Raw genomic sequence first — 13,479 nt, 5'->3', positions numbered from 1 at the left:
CCTCCCATGGAAGTGCTTCATATGCCTAACTCTAGCTTGCCTAGAATCCTCTCTGAACTTGGGAGCCTAGGCTGTGGACATTCACAGGCTCCAGGTCATTCTAGCCCAGTCAGATGGTGTGGGAAGAGGAAACTAATATAAGTGTGTGCCTTTTTCCCCCCAGAAGCCTTCTCCCTTAGGCTTCTTATGTACCCTTGACAGGTCCCAGGGATCTTTTGCCATCAGTGGGCCTAAGTATCTGCCACTAAGCAGGAACTGAGCTGGCTCAAGCCATACTAAGAAAGGGTAGGTTTGAGGGCACTAGCATGGCATTGGCTCAATGGGTGGGGCCTGATGGAGCGGAGTCTCTCAGAGAAGGACCATAACTCGATTGGCAGATTGGTGGTAACTGCTGGACTGTGTGGAAGTCTAGAGGGCAGACCAGATCTTGAAACAGACAGAAACCTTGACCAATGCGGCAGAGGCTGGACTGGGCGGGGTGGCGGGGTGAGCATAGATTGGATCGGAGAAGGAAGCTGCACCTTATCCATGCTGATGAGTGCAGTGATCAAGTCTTGCTGGCAAGCCATCTCACGCAGGTCCAAGGAGGATCTGCTCTCAGTCGACAGGCTCATCGACATCTGTTTGTGCAATATCTCCTCCTCCTGCTCCTGGTTGAAGCGGATGGAGCGCACCTCCTCCACTATTCTGGGGGTGAAGGAGTGAGTGCATTCCAGGGTGGGGAAGAAGGCGGCAGCTCTCCGAACTTCTTCCCTGGTGTCCACCCACTTCATCCTGTCCCCTCACTCTGATAGAAACCCAGACAGAGATGTGTGCTCAAAACTGGAAGGTCTGGATCCCAGCTCCTCTACCAACAAGCTGGGGGGGCCCTGGGCAAGTCATTTAACCTCTCTGGGCCTCAGGGTCCACATTATAAAATGGTGAAGACATGAGGCCAGAAGAATCTGAGGCTCCGCTCAGTCCTAACTTACGGGACTCGAGAGTACCTCCCGTACCCACTCTACCTGTTGAGTTCATCTCGTATCTCCTTGTACTGCATTAAGTTTTCCTGTATTGCCTCGAGCACCAAGCAAAAGTTGTCACATGTGTTTTCCGAGAGGTTCGACAGGGGGCCCCCCATAAGCGGTTCCTGGGGCAGGCCAGACATCTCCAAGCGGGCCACTGCACAGTGCACCAGTGGCAGCTCGTTATCATAGTACTCCTCCTCGTCACCTGTCTGGGGAAGTGGAAATGGAGAAGGAACAGAAAGCTTAGCTAGCATGCCCTTCCTCAACCCCTTTCTGCTTGGCTTCAGGGAGGGTGAGTTTCTTAGGGTACCAGGGTTCTTATGCCCCTCATTTAATCACCAGCCAATCTTAGCCTCCTTACTTTGCTGCAGGAGCTCAACTCTCTGGAAATTTTTACCCCTCTTTAAAACTTAGCTCCCTAACCCCCCACCCTTGCCGCCATTTTCACTTCTGGTAAATTCTACCTGACATACTTCTAAAACCAAATCTATCCTCAAGTCACAGCCCACAGCCCTCAACACTTTGAGAACTACTCCCTCCTCCATCTCCCCAAAATTTTGGAAGTTCTACCCCTGAATTAATAACACCGTAGCTAACATTTATTGAGTTCTTAGTATGTGTCAAGTACTCTTCATTTACCCATGTAGTTCTCATAACAGCCCTATGAGGTAAGTGCTATCATGATTTCCATTTTAAGAAGAAATCAAGGCTTAGATTGGTTAAATGCCCTAAGGTCATCCAGATGCCTAGTTTTGATCTGCCATAGAAACAAGACATTTAGGATATTCACACCCCTCGGAAGCCCCAATTGTTGAGTTGGCTCGCAAGGTGGGAGATGCTGCCTCCAAGTCTCTGGCCTGGCTTTCTCCAGGCCCTTGAGTGTGTGAGCACACACACATACACACATTTTCAAAATCAGCACTCACACACACTCCCTCTTTCCTCCCTCTGCCCTCCCCATCTCACTCACCTCACTGAACTGTACTTGAATCTGTTGCCCCTGCTCTGCTTTCATCATTTGCTCCAGGTTGGTGGTCACCACGACGACCAACAGGTTGATGCCAATGAAGGCACCGATGGTGATGAAGATGACAAAGTAGAGGGCACCCCAAATCTCCATTGTGTACTCCCTCGTCTCTATCCTGGAGATGGCAGGCAGGGGCCCTATCACCGCCCTGGCCCTTTGAGCCTCAGTTTCCTCATCTATGAAATGGGGAAATTATCTCAAGGCCTACTGGGACTTTTGTTGCCTCACTGCTGTTATGCAGATCTAATGCCTATTCCTACTTGTCACAGCAGCCGCTCTTACTGAGCACCTGCTGTACTGCCAAACAGTGGGGTACTCAAGCCAACTCTGCAAGGTAGGGATTTGTACATCAGCATTATCGAATTTAATCTATTGACTATATTCTTTATTCATGTTTTTCTTATTATAAAAAGTAATTCAAGCTCATTATAGAAAGATCAGAAGAAAAATATATAGGAGACAAACCTCACCCACTCTTAATACCTGTTATAAATCTCCCACAAAATATTTTACCAAATAATAGTTCTCTCTCTTTCTCTCTCTCTCTCACTGCGTGTGTGTGTGTGTGTGTGTGTGTGTGTGTGTGTGTGTGTAAACTGTGTCAAGCTCTATGCTAAGAGATTTATATAGATTTTCTCTATTGATCTTCACAGCAACCCATGACACAGTTAATATTGTGTTATAATCCCCAATTGATGGATGAGAAAACTGAGGCTTAGAAAAGAGATAAAGTAATTTACACAAGGTTGCATGGCTAGTGTGGTGGAGCAAAGACTCAAAAGTCCAGTCCACCTTTGTTGGGCACTCTATGGTTTCTCCACTACCTACATCATAATGGATAATGACAGCAGAAGCCCTTTACCAACTGGGCTTCTACTCTCACATAAAGGGGATAAAAAGAACTCAGTCAGGGGGACTCACTCTCTGGAGTGGACTGGAAACAAATAGGGTTTAGATTTAATGGGCAAGAGGTAAAGAACAGAACCCAGGCAGCCATCTAGGACCAAAAATGACCTTGGTCAGTGGGTCTTAGAATAAATGAAATGAGACCCTAAGTTCCTAGAGGTCTAGGCTTGGTGGTCTCCAGTGTGGACTGGAAGGCTGCCCTGAGACCTAGTGCAACCACAGATGGCTCCCTTGCCCAAGGTCTGGCTATCCAACTGTTTAGCATGATGAGAGAAATTTCCATGAATAGGCCTGTGGTGGTACTGTGGTGGAGTTTCAAGGGAGACAAGGCTTCAAGTAGCCCACAAACCCAGAGGTCCCAGCCCTAGGGGTCTCCCTTCCTCCAGTGTAAAGCCCCAGGTACCCTCTTCCTGCTAGGCCATCCTCATCCCCAGCCCCTGAGCTCCACTCCCACCCAGAGCCCTTTTCCCTCCCCAGTCAGTATTTTGCTGCATGGGAGCCCAGCCCCTGCCTTGCTTGGCTGGGCTAGGGGCCCAGAAGCCCCACGGGGACTCACTGAAAGTTATCGTAGATGTCCACCCAGCCATCCTGGGTGATGCAGATGAAGAGGGTGTACAGGGCAACCTGTATGTTCTGGAAATGCGTGGGCACAAATGCACCAAAGAGAGTGACCCCAAACACGGAGAACATCTGTCAGAGAGACCAAAGACCCACCTTGACTTCACCCAAGAGCCTTGGAGACAGGACATGCAAATGCCATGCAAATGAATGTTGCGAAGGGAATCACAGGGATTCAGGCCCATAGGTCTCTCCTCTTCTCCAGACACCCCTATATTCCCAAAGACCCTGGGCCTGTTCAGGGAAGGGCAGCAGCTGGGGGTGAGGGAGGGCACTGACCAGCATAAAGAAGAGGATGAGGGCCATGATATTGGTCATGTCGGGCACCGACTGCAGGATGACACGGATGATCCGGGCCAGGGGCTCCACTGCCATGCACACATGCACTAGACGAAGCACCCTGTGGGAGAGCCTCTCAGGGGTGCCCCTTGGCCCTTCCCAGACCCCTCCTCCTCATTGCCACCCAACCCACACAGGCAGAACTAATCCCCAGCTAATAATACCCCCCCTTTCCCAGGGTCCCCTCTTTTCCCCAAAATTCCAAGCTCACCTGAGGGTGTAGGTGATAGAGATGATGTTGAGTTCATTAATGAAGAACCCCAGAAGCAAGATAAAGATGATAAGGAAGTTGAGGATGTTCCAGCCGTCCTGGGGAGGCGGGGCCAGCCCCAGCGGGGTCTGTCAGGCCCAGCCCATGGGGACATCCTGGGTCTGGTGTCCCCATACCCTAAGGATGGGGGCTCAATGTTCTTCTCACAGCAGGGTCAGTCATCTGCTATCCACTGCTGTTTACTCATCCTGCTGCCCCCAAAACATGCCACCCAACATACATGCACTCACTGTCTCATACATGTGTTAATAGCCAAGTGCAGTCTCAGAGACACACGGTAGAGATTCACATACATATAGCTAACTCCTAAACTGAGCATCCACCTTGACTAAGGCAGTGCTGAAAATGGCCTTGTCCTACAGTTAAGTGACACGAGAGTTTGGATGCTCCAGCTTTTGTATGACACACATTCCAATTAATAAGAAAATTTAAAAAAAATACTAATACAAACATTAAATACCATTGCTTCAGTAGCCAGTTCGGAGGTAAACTAGCTCTCACTGTACAAGAGAAACAGAAAATTTTTACAAGTCCTTTATCTAATAAGGGACAAACTCATCTAGAAGTGGGGATGGGGGAAGGTGTGGGAATGGGGGAAGGAAGGTCACATATATGAAAAATTCAAGCACAACCCCCAAAGAGGGGAATTTGCTCTAACAAATAAGAGAAGCATTTACCTTTTGACTAGTGATCCCACTTCTAGAAATCTGACCCACAGAAACTCTGATACAAGCACAAAATGATATTTGTATAAGGTTGAAAACAACCGAAGTGTCTAGCCATTGGACCCAGGTTGAATAAATTATGACACAATCATTTCAATGGAGGACTGTGTAGCCATAAAAAGAAAAATGAAAACATCTCCATGTACTAACACAGAAAGTTTGCCGAGATCCGTTAAGTGACAAAAGCAAAGTGCAGAACAGTGTTTATAGCATGCTACTGTTAGAAAAGGAAGGACTAAAAATATATACACATTTGCTTATGATTGCAAAATAAACACTGGGAGGATAAACAAGTGACTATAAATATACAAAGATTATCTAGAGAGGGTTGGGGTGGGGAGAAAGGGATGAAAGGAAGGAGTGAAAGCTAGAACTCTGTGTGTACTTTTCAGTATAGTTTTGACCAACATGTATCTGTATTAAATATTCAAAAATAAAACTTTTTAAATGAAAAAAATGTTCTTAAATTTATTGGGCAGTCCAATAAACACAAACTCTCCTGGTGGGTGTCCCACATTCAGAGTATCTGTGTCTACACATATACAAGGAGACACAAGTCTACCTGCCTATGGATCCATCCCTCTATCCATCCAGTAGTAAGCTCTACTATATGCCAGACCCTGAACTGGATTCTGAAGATACAGGATTTCTGCCCTGCTGGGCTTACAGATTATTTTATTTTGAAAAAGGTCATCAGGCAGTAAATTTTAACTCAAAGTAAGAGAGATAAGTACATAGTATTAGGAAGACACAGAGCAACATGTAACCTAGCCTGGGAGAGACAGGACGACTTCCTGGACGAGAGGACATCTGAATGAATCTTAAGCTGTAAGTAGAAGTAAAGCAAGTAAGTAAGTGGCAGGGAGCTTATGTAAACTAGGGGTCAGTGTGGACAAGGGTGTGGAAGTGAGAAGTAGCAGTGAACGTGCGTGTGTGTACTTGTGTGTGCATGTGTGTATGTGTGTGTACGTGTGTGTATGTGTGTGTACGTGTGTATGTGTGTGTGTGTGTGTGTCTTGGGGAATGCAATTACAAGCAGTTTGATGTAGCTGGAACATAAAGCATGGGGCCAAGAGTGATGAGGCTGCAAAAATAAGCAAGGGTCACATCACAGAGGCCTTAATTAAGCACAATAAGGCATTTAGACCTGATCCTATAAACCAGCGGTCCCCAACAGTTTTGGCACCAGGGTCTGGTGCGCCTATGAGAATCTAATTTCTGATGATCTGAGGTGGAGCTGAGGTGGTGATGCTAGCACTGGTGAGTGGCTGCAAATACAGGTGAATCTTCACTCCCTTGCCTGCCACTCACCTCCTGCTACACGGTCTGGTTCCTGACAGGCTACAGACTGGTACCTGTCTGCAGCCCGGGGGTTGGGGACTCCTGCTATAAACAATCAGGAGCCACTGGGGTATGTTAAGGATATTTTGGCTTGTGCCTTAGGAGGATTACTTTGATGGGAGGTGGGGAAACAGGAAGCCATAGCAATATCCTGGTGAGAGAAGACAAGAGCTAGAAGAGGGGTAGCAGAGATGTAAGGGCAGTAAGAAATTTGAGAAATATTTAGGGGATGAAATAGTGATTGATAGTCGGTGGAGGTGAGGAGGAGGGAGTCACATGAGCGCTATAGAAAAGAGAGAGTTGGGGACAAAACTGGATCTCTATGTGGCTGGGTAATATTTGAGCTATTTACAGACTTTGCTTCTTTCCTTGTATTTTCCCCTTTCCCTTCCCTCACAACTCTCCTCCACCACACCCATGCAACGGGGAGCAGGCTTTGTGCACCAGGACCCAGGGGACACGATTGGGGTGGAGGAGGAGGAGTCAGAAGCAGCTTCTAACAAGCCCTGGCTTTTGGCACTGGGAACCTGACCCCGGATGAAGGTTAAGATTTGGGACATCAGTTCTCAGACAGGGTGATTTTGCCCTCCAGGGTAAATTTGGCAATTTCTGAGGACATTCTATGTTGTCACAACTAAGAAGGTGTTAATGACATCTAATGGTGAGGCAGGATAGTTACCCTAGGAAAGTTCTCTTCTCTCCAAGATACAGCTCTGGAATTTTGCCTTAGTCCCTTACTCAGCCCTCTCCCTGTGTTGATTTCAAGCTGAGACTCTACCATGAGAAACTAGCCAAGACCAGGAGGCAGGATGGATAGCCCTGAGAAAACAAAGGTATGCGATTCAGACAGCTCGGGGAAGACTCTCGGGGAAAAGCTGCCCTCGCTTTTCTCTTAAGCGTGTACTTTTGCTTTAATAAAATTCGCGCTTTCCTGCTTGCTGTTTGTCATGCCCTTGAATTCTTTTTTGGGACATAAGACAAGAACCTGGTCACTGGACTCCTCTTTGGACTCCTACCCACGTTGAGCTCTCCGGCATCAGTGAGAAGATGCCAGGAATGGTGTTAAATGTCCTGCAATGCATAGGACAGTCCCCACAACAAAGGGCCATCCAGCCCAAAATGCCAATATTTATAGCGCTGAAGTTGAGACATCCTGGTTTAGGGGACAAGCAGAGGGGCTCAGAGAAACACAAGATCCTCAGGCTTGCTTCAGTTCTCCTATGCTAACAAACATCGGAGCTCAGCCTTGAAAGTACAGGTACCTAACTGCGGCTGAAAGAAATCTCAGGACGATGTGAAGGAGGAAATGTTCCCTCTTACAAACAGATGACTGCCTGTGTCCTGGAGCTAGTTCTGATAAAGGGGTGTATTAAAATCTTCACAAAAAGCATGGTACCTGCTCTCCTTCCAAGTGTGGAGACATGTAAATATGAATCATCTTATTCTTTTTTTTCTGTTAATAAACATTCTTTCAACTATCGTTTGCCCAAAGCGGTCTTCAAGATACCCAGACTTCAGAATTTTGGTTCTAGATTCCACATTCTGCGTACTACAAAGTGAAACTTCTAACCCGTGGAAAGCTTATAACTTTAATTGGTTGTTCTAGTAACTATATTTAAATGATACTTCCTCTTTATGAATGAGCTTTTTTTTTTTTCACCTGGGATAGTTTTCTTATTTTTCTTTTTTTAAACCTCTTCACTAAAATGCCCAAAGGCAAAATAAATCCTTGGCTCCTGAAGTCCTATTCAAACAAAGAGTTTGAGTCTTTGTCTCATTAATGTAACTTTCAGACCCTTTTCCATCCAGACAGCTTCTTAATACTCTCCAGAATGAGGGCCAGCAAATTCCAGCCCAGGAGCCAAATCTGACCAGCAGCCCTTTTTATATAAGACCCTCAGGCTAAGAATGATTTTTATATTTTCAAATGATTCGGGGAGGGGGGTTAGGAAGCAAAAGAATAATATGTAGTGACACATGTAAATTATATAAAGTTCAAATTTCAGTGTCCATGAATGAGGTTATTTGCAGCACAGTCATGGTCATGAGGCTGCATGCTGTCTATGGCTGCTTCCTGATCCCACAGCAGCGGGGAGTGTTTGCAACAGAGACTGGATGGCCCACAAATCTTAAAATATTATCCGGTCTTTTACAGAAAAAGTTTGCTGACTCCTTTTCTTGAACCCTTTAAATTAAGGTGGTTGCTCTCGATCTCATTTCTTAGTTAAGGAAATCAGTGTTTTCCCAAGATCACAGAACAAAGGAAGGCTGGAGCAGGGACTGGAACCTAGGGAGGCTGCACTTCTAGTACAAGTCACTTTTTGGTGCATTACAGACATCTCAGAAGTAGTCAGTCTCTCTGCAAACACACACACACACACACACACTCTCACACACACACACACACACACATACACAATTTGCAGGGCCAGGAGCACAAGAGTGGGTCCTGAGTGGGGTACAGTTGCTAAGTAGGAGTAGGGCTGATGGCAGGGAGGGGCTAGGATCTCACCTTCCAGAAAATCCAGAAGCCATTAAACCAGCCGAGGAGAACCTCACAGATAAGGATGGTCAACACAATGTCATCTATGGTAGAGAACAACTCATAGTGTTTCTACATGGAAGACAGAGAAAAAGAGAGGGGCGGAGAGGTCAGTGGAGCGGGGCCTAGGAGGGGCAGAGAGAGAGGACACTTGCAGGGGCGGGAAGGCCGTATTCCTGCTGCTCTCCATCCTCAGCACCTTCATAGCACACTTCGAGCTCACTTTGCATGCACATGCCAGACACCATGCATCATTTCATGCTACCATCACCATCGTCCTACGAAGTAGGTTTTAGTCTCATCTTACAGATGAGAAGAAATTAGAGAGTCCCTCAAGGTCAGACAGTTAGCAATAAGGATTGTTGCCTGACTACAGACCTTTCCTCCTAACCTCTAGAGTAGAGATATTTGTGAAAAAGAGGTAGGGGAGAGGCAGAACAGGCTCCAAGACTGGGAGAAAAGGATGGAGGACACCAAGCCCCATGCTTCCTTCTTTGGTTGTTCCAACCATTTCTGCTGATTCAGCTCCCCCAGTCCCCTAGACCAGGCCCCACTGAACTCCTGGGTGTTCCCCACTTCATGGGTCCAGGACATGTTTTCTGAAGGATAGATTGGTGGCTGGATGACTTGATGACTTTAAATAGTTTAAACCCAAACCCACTTTCACCCAACCTAGATCCTATTCCCTTAGCTCCCATTAAACTGTGATCCCATTATAGTCTGTGATCCTATTAACAGCTCCCAGCCCCCTGAATCCACCCCGGCAGTTACCAAAGTCACCTGAACTCCTCCCTTTCTTCACCTTCATGGCCAATAGACTCTCCCACAAGTCTTGCTGCCACACATGGAAGCCTCCTACTACCCACATCTTGCCACCACCCCTATCCACTGGCAATGCGAGGCTGGACAGAGTTTCTTAAACCCAGAGGGGAGGTTAAGGTTTATGGGCTCTCTGCTTGTTCCAAACCATTTCTGGGCCAGGGATGTCAGCCTACAACAAAGAAGAGTTTTCTGTTCCCTCACGTGTCCTCTCAGCTCCCCACCCCTGGGCACTAGAGTCAATAGTGCCCATTTATAGAAAGAGCTTCCTAAATAGTCCTCCTGCCTTCTCTAAGTCATGAACATCTATGGCTAAATCAGAGTTGCCTTCTCTACCCACAAGACTTCCATGGCTCCCTAAGGTTCAAAACCAGTCTGGCATTCACAGGCCTCTAGGATATGAACTCATGGACACATTCTATACCAGGGCTTTCAGCATTTTTGACTGGGACCCATAGTAAAAAATATATTTTACATTTTACAACATAATGCTCCCTTTCTCTCTCTCATCTCCTTCAACATACATATATGTGCAGACAATTTCCATTTCATTCTTTTTCATTCTATATCACAATGTTGGCATCTGCACTCTGAATCGATTTCATGATCCATCAATGGATGTGATCTGCCCTCCTGTCTACTCATTCTGCAAACCTTAGCAATCGGGTTTCTGCCTCCACCACAGCAGAGGCAGCTCTCATCAAGGTCACAAAGAGCTAAATCCAAGGGATACTTTATAGTTCTTAGTGCCTTGTCTCTTAGCCACATCTGCCCTTGTGCCTGCTCCTCTGACAGTGCACTCTCCCGGTTTCTTCCCACCCCTCTGGCACCATTCCTCAGCCTCCCTGTGCACCTCCTCCTCCACTTTCTGCCCTTTACTTGGATGCTCTCCTCAGAGCTTTGTCTTGACCTCTTCTCACTCAAATTCTCTCTCACCAGGCAACCTCGTCTATTCCTTTAGCTTTGGCAACCATGCACTCAGATGCTGGCAACTCTCATGTCACCATCTCCATTCCAGTGCTCTCTGTGGCATTTTAGAGTTGGCCTCTAACCCTTCATTAGACATCTCTGTATGGATATTGCATGAGCATCTCAAACACTGTACAACTCAAACTGACTTCAGCATCCTCCCCAAACCTGCTCGTTCTCCAATGTCCCCATGTCCCAACAAACAGCCCCATCCCCACACAGTTGCTTAAGCCAGAAATGTAACTTTTTGCTCTCCTTTTCTCTATGTGCATGAGATGATGATGGATGTTTAACAAGGCAGCATGTGTAAGTGCTCACAAGGTGTTTGATATAAAGAACATCAATCTGGAAGGCCAATGGATTCTACTCCTAGGGAGCTCCAGATGCATGTGGTCTCTTTTTATCCACTGCCCTTGTAATGGTCCGAGTACCATCATCTTCCACCTGAATATTCCCAGCAAAGTCTTGCCTACTCCATCTTTCCCCAGTCTTGACACTTTTCCTTCCATGGTCCACATTGTGGCAGCCAGTGTGAGTTTTCTAAAACACATGTCTGGCCATGTCGCTTTCATGCTTTAAACCCTTCCCTGGCTTTCCAATGACGTAGGATAAAGACCATCCTCCTTAACATAACTTAAAGACCCTGAATGATCTCTCTGTTGACTACCTTTCTCAAATCATCAGCCACCACATTGGACATTTTAAAAATATTGATTTTAAATAGCACAATCTATGTATGTAGTATACTCCTTGTAAGACAATGAAACGTCGAGAATAAGACCAAAGTCATACTAGACTTCAAGTTGGACACATAAAACTCACATGCTATTTCTTCTGTCTCAAATACTCTTCCTCACCTCTCTCAGCCTGGCCAACTTCTACTCAATTTTTATTCTCAGCTTAATTGTCCCTTTCTCCAAGAAGCCTTCCATGAGACTCCCCCACCCCTGCCATATCAGGTTTGATGTCTTCTTTGAGCTCCCGCATGCTCTGACACTCAGACATTTATAATGACATGTTCTTGTCTGTCCGATACAGAACTGAGTCTGTTGTGTTCATACCTGGAACCCTGGAACTGAGCACATTGCCTGGCACAGAGTGACTGTTGGTTAAAATGGGATACCTTTTCCTATAAGGCATCCATTTGTCTGCCTCTGCTCACACCATTTTTTTCCTGCTCTTCCTACAAATGCACTGCATTCCTCAAAGCTGCCCTCCCCACCACCACAATGTCTTCCTTGATCTCTAGACCCCTGGAAGGTCAGAGCTGGTAGGCCCCTGAGAGCAGCTAATCCAAACATCATGAGGACAGTTGAGGATCCTGAGGCCCAGAGGGGAAGTGCCTTGCTGAAGCCCGCATTAGATCAGTAGGGGCAGAGGTCAGGCTGGAGTCCCACCTGGCCAAGGATGGAGTTGGTGCGAAGCGCGATGGTGATGGCGTTGACCACCAGCAGCACGGCCAGCAGCAGCTGGAAGGCCGGGTGTCTGAGCAGCCGCTTGATGTACATGCGAGTGATGAACTCCTGCATGTCCCAGGCATCCTGGGAGAGGACGACGGACCTTCCTTCAGGCAGGTGTCACGGTGGGAGGCCTCTGCCTGGATGTTTGCTCTCTGTAAATGGGGGTCCCTGGGGAGCCACTATAGGACGGGGGGAAGGGGCCTAAGAGAGGATCATGGATTGGGGGCATCAGTATAGAGGTCACTACCTAGAAAGGTCACTGCTGGAGGATCTTTGTGGTGGTCATTGCAAGGGAGACTCTTTTAGGGTCTCTGCTGCTGAGTGATTGCCGTTATATAGGAATTCATGTGGGGGGCACTGACAGGAAGTTACTAACTTGACTGTAGGGATTATTGCTGGGGAGTATCCTCTGGGGTGGGACATTTAGAAGGCAGAAGGGACAGAGTTATTATGAGGCCTATTGCCCTATGGGTGCAGCTGCAGAAGGGTCACCTGTGGGAGTGAAGGTGGCTGCAGCAAAGCCTCGTCCTTACCTTTTTGCTAGTGATATCTTGGCGGTTGATGAGCACTTGCTCCTCTGTCCGGAAGTAGGTCTCATGAGTGGACCTCTGCAAGGGTGAAGAGAGGTCCTTTCAGTGTAGCCACTGCCCCTCTGGACCCAGTATGGTCTTCTTGTGCCCCACGTGACCCCGGGATGCCCAGCATAGGTGGTGGAGCCAGGCAGAGGCCACCTACCATGACATTCAAAGGTTTGATATTGGTAGTCAGTCCACTGCTGCCACCAGTTATCTTTCATAGTCTCTTAGTCTCCTCCCACTCTTCAAAGAAATTCCATTCCAAGCAGTCTTGCTCCCCCTCGTGGTGATATCATAGAGGCCTCTGTGATCTCCAGTCATCTGCATTCCACCAAGGAATTCCATTCTCGAGAGAAGCTTCTCTCACTGAAACTCCTTGGTATTCCACAGAGGAAGACAGGGATACTAAGGAGCTTGGCTGGGGTCAGAGGTCAGAGGCCGATGGGAGAAAGTCAGTTCTCCTTTACAGCCTGGATAGAAACACAAGTGTGTCCCTGCTCTGATCTTGGAGCTGGAGATGAGATTGGGCTAAGGAGAGGAGAAAAATATTTCACCTCAGGACCCTCCTCCCAGCAGAGCACAACCTGCACCCCTCTTCACTGGTCACCCCATCCTACCACCTTTTTTTCCAGGAGCCCGCCCTGCCCTTCTATGCAAGGTATGTTCCCCATCTAGAGAGTGTAAGGCTGGTCTTTATTTCTTACTTTGTCCCTCTGGGGATGGGGCAGGAGAGCACTCTCTGGTCTCCAAAGGGCTGGGGACAGAGTAGAAGCCCTCATGAGCCATGGATGAGCAGTCCTCATCCCAGATGGTGGGAGCTCCAGGTACATAGCCCAAGTCAGCGGGCCACCCAGTGGGCTAGTTACCAAGAAAATTCACC

At 47.4% G+C, this 13,479-nt stretch overlaps 1 protein-coding gene across 1 annotated transcript in view; it reads right to left on the bottom strand.

The window, feature by feature from the left end:
- Nucleotides 1-13,211, bottom strand: part of CATSPER4 (cation channel sperm associated 4) — a 14,646-nt gene extending 1,435 nt beyond the window's left edge. The window contains exons 1-11 of the mRNA XM_011358044.1: nt 13,207-13,211; nt 12,760-12,799; nt 12,558-12,632; nt 11,962-12,105; nt 8,747-8,848; nt 4,109-4,206; nt 3,838-3,958; nt 3,497-3,630; nt 1,978-2,149; nt 1,005-1,216; nt 522-687 (exon numbers count right to left, since the gene is read on the bottom strand). Coding sequence (XP_011356346.1) covers nt 522-687; nt 1,005-1,216; nt 1,978-2,149; nt 3,497-3,630; nt 3,838-3,958; nt 4,109-4,206; nt 8,747-8,848; nt 11,962-12,105; nt 12,558-12,632; nt 12,760-12,799; nt 13,207-13,211 — 1,269 coding nt within the window. The remainder of the gene's footprint in view (nt 1-521; nt 688-1,004; nt 1,217-1,977; nt 2,150-3,496; nt 3,631-3,837; nt 3,959-4,108; nt 4,207-8,746; nt 8,849-11,961; nt 12,106-12,557; nt 12,633-12,759; nt 12,800-13,206) is intronic.
- Between the last annotated feature and the right edge of the window lie 268 nt (nt 13,212-13,479).

The sequence above is a fragment of the Pteropus vampyrus genome, unplaced genomic scaffold (assembly GCF_000151845.1).
Source record: "Pteropus vampyrus isolate Shadow unplaced genomic scaffold, Pvam_2.0 Scaffold36, whole genome shotgun sequence".
Lineage (NCBI taxonomy): Eukaryota > Metazoa > Chordata > Mammalia > Chiroptera > Pteropodidae > Pteropus > Pteropus vampyrus.
Note: the sequence above shows the minus strand (reverse complement) of the source record. Positions and strands in the feature narration are given on the sequence as shown.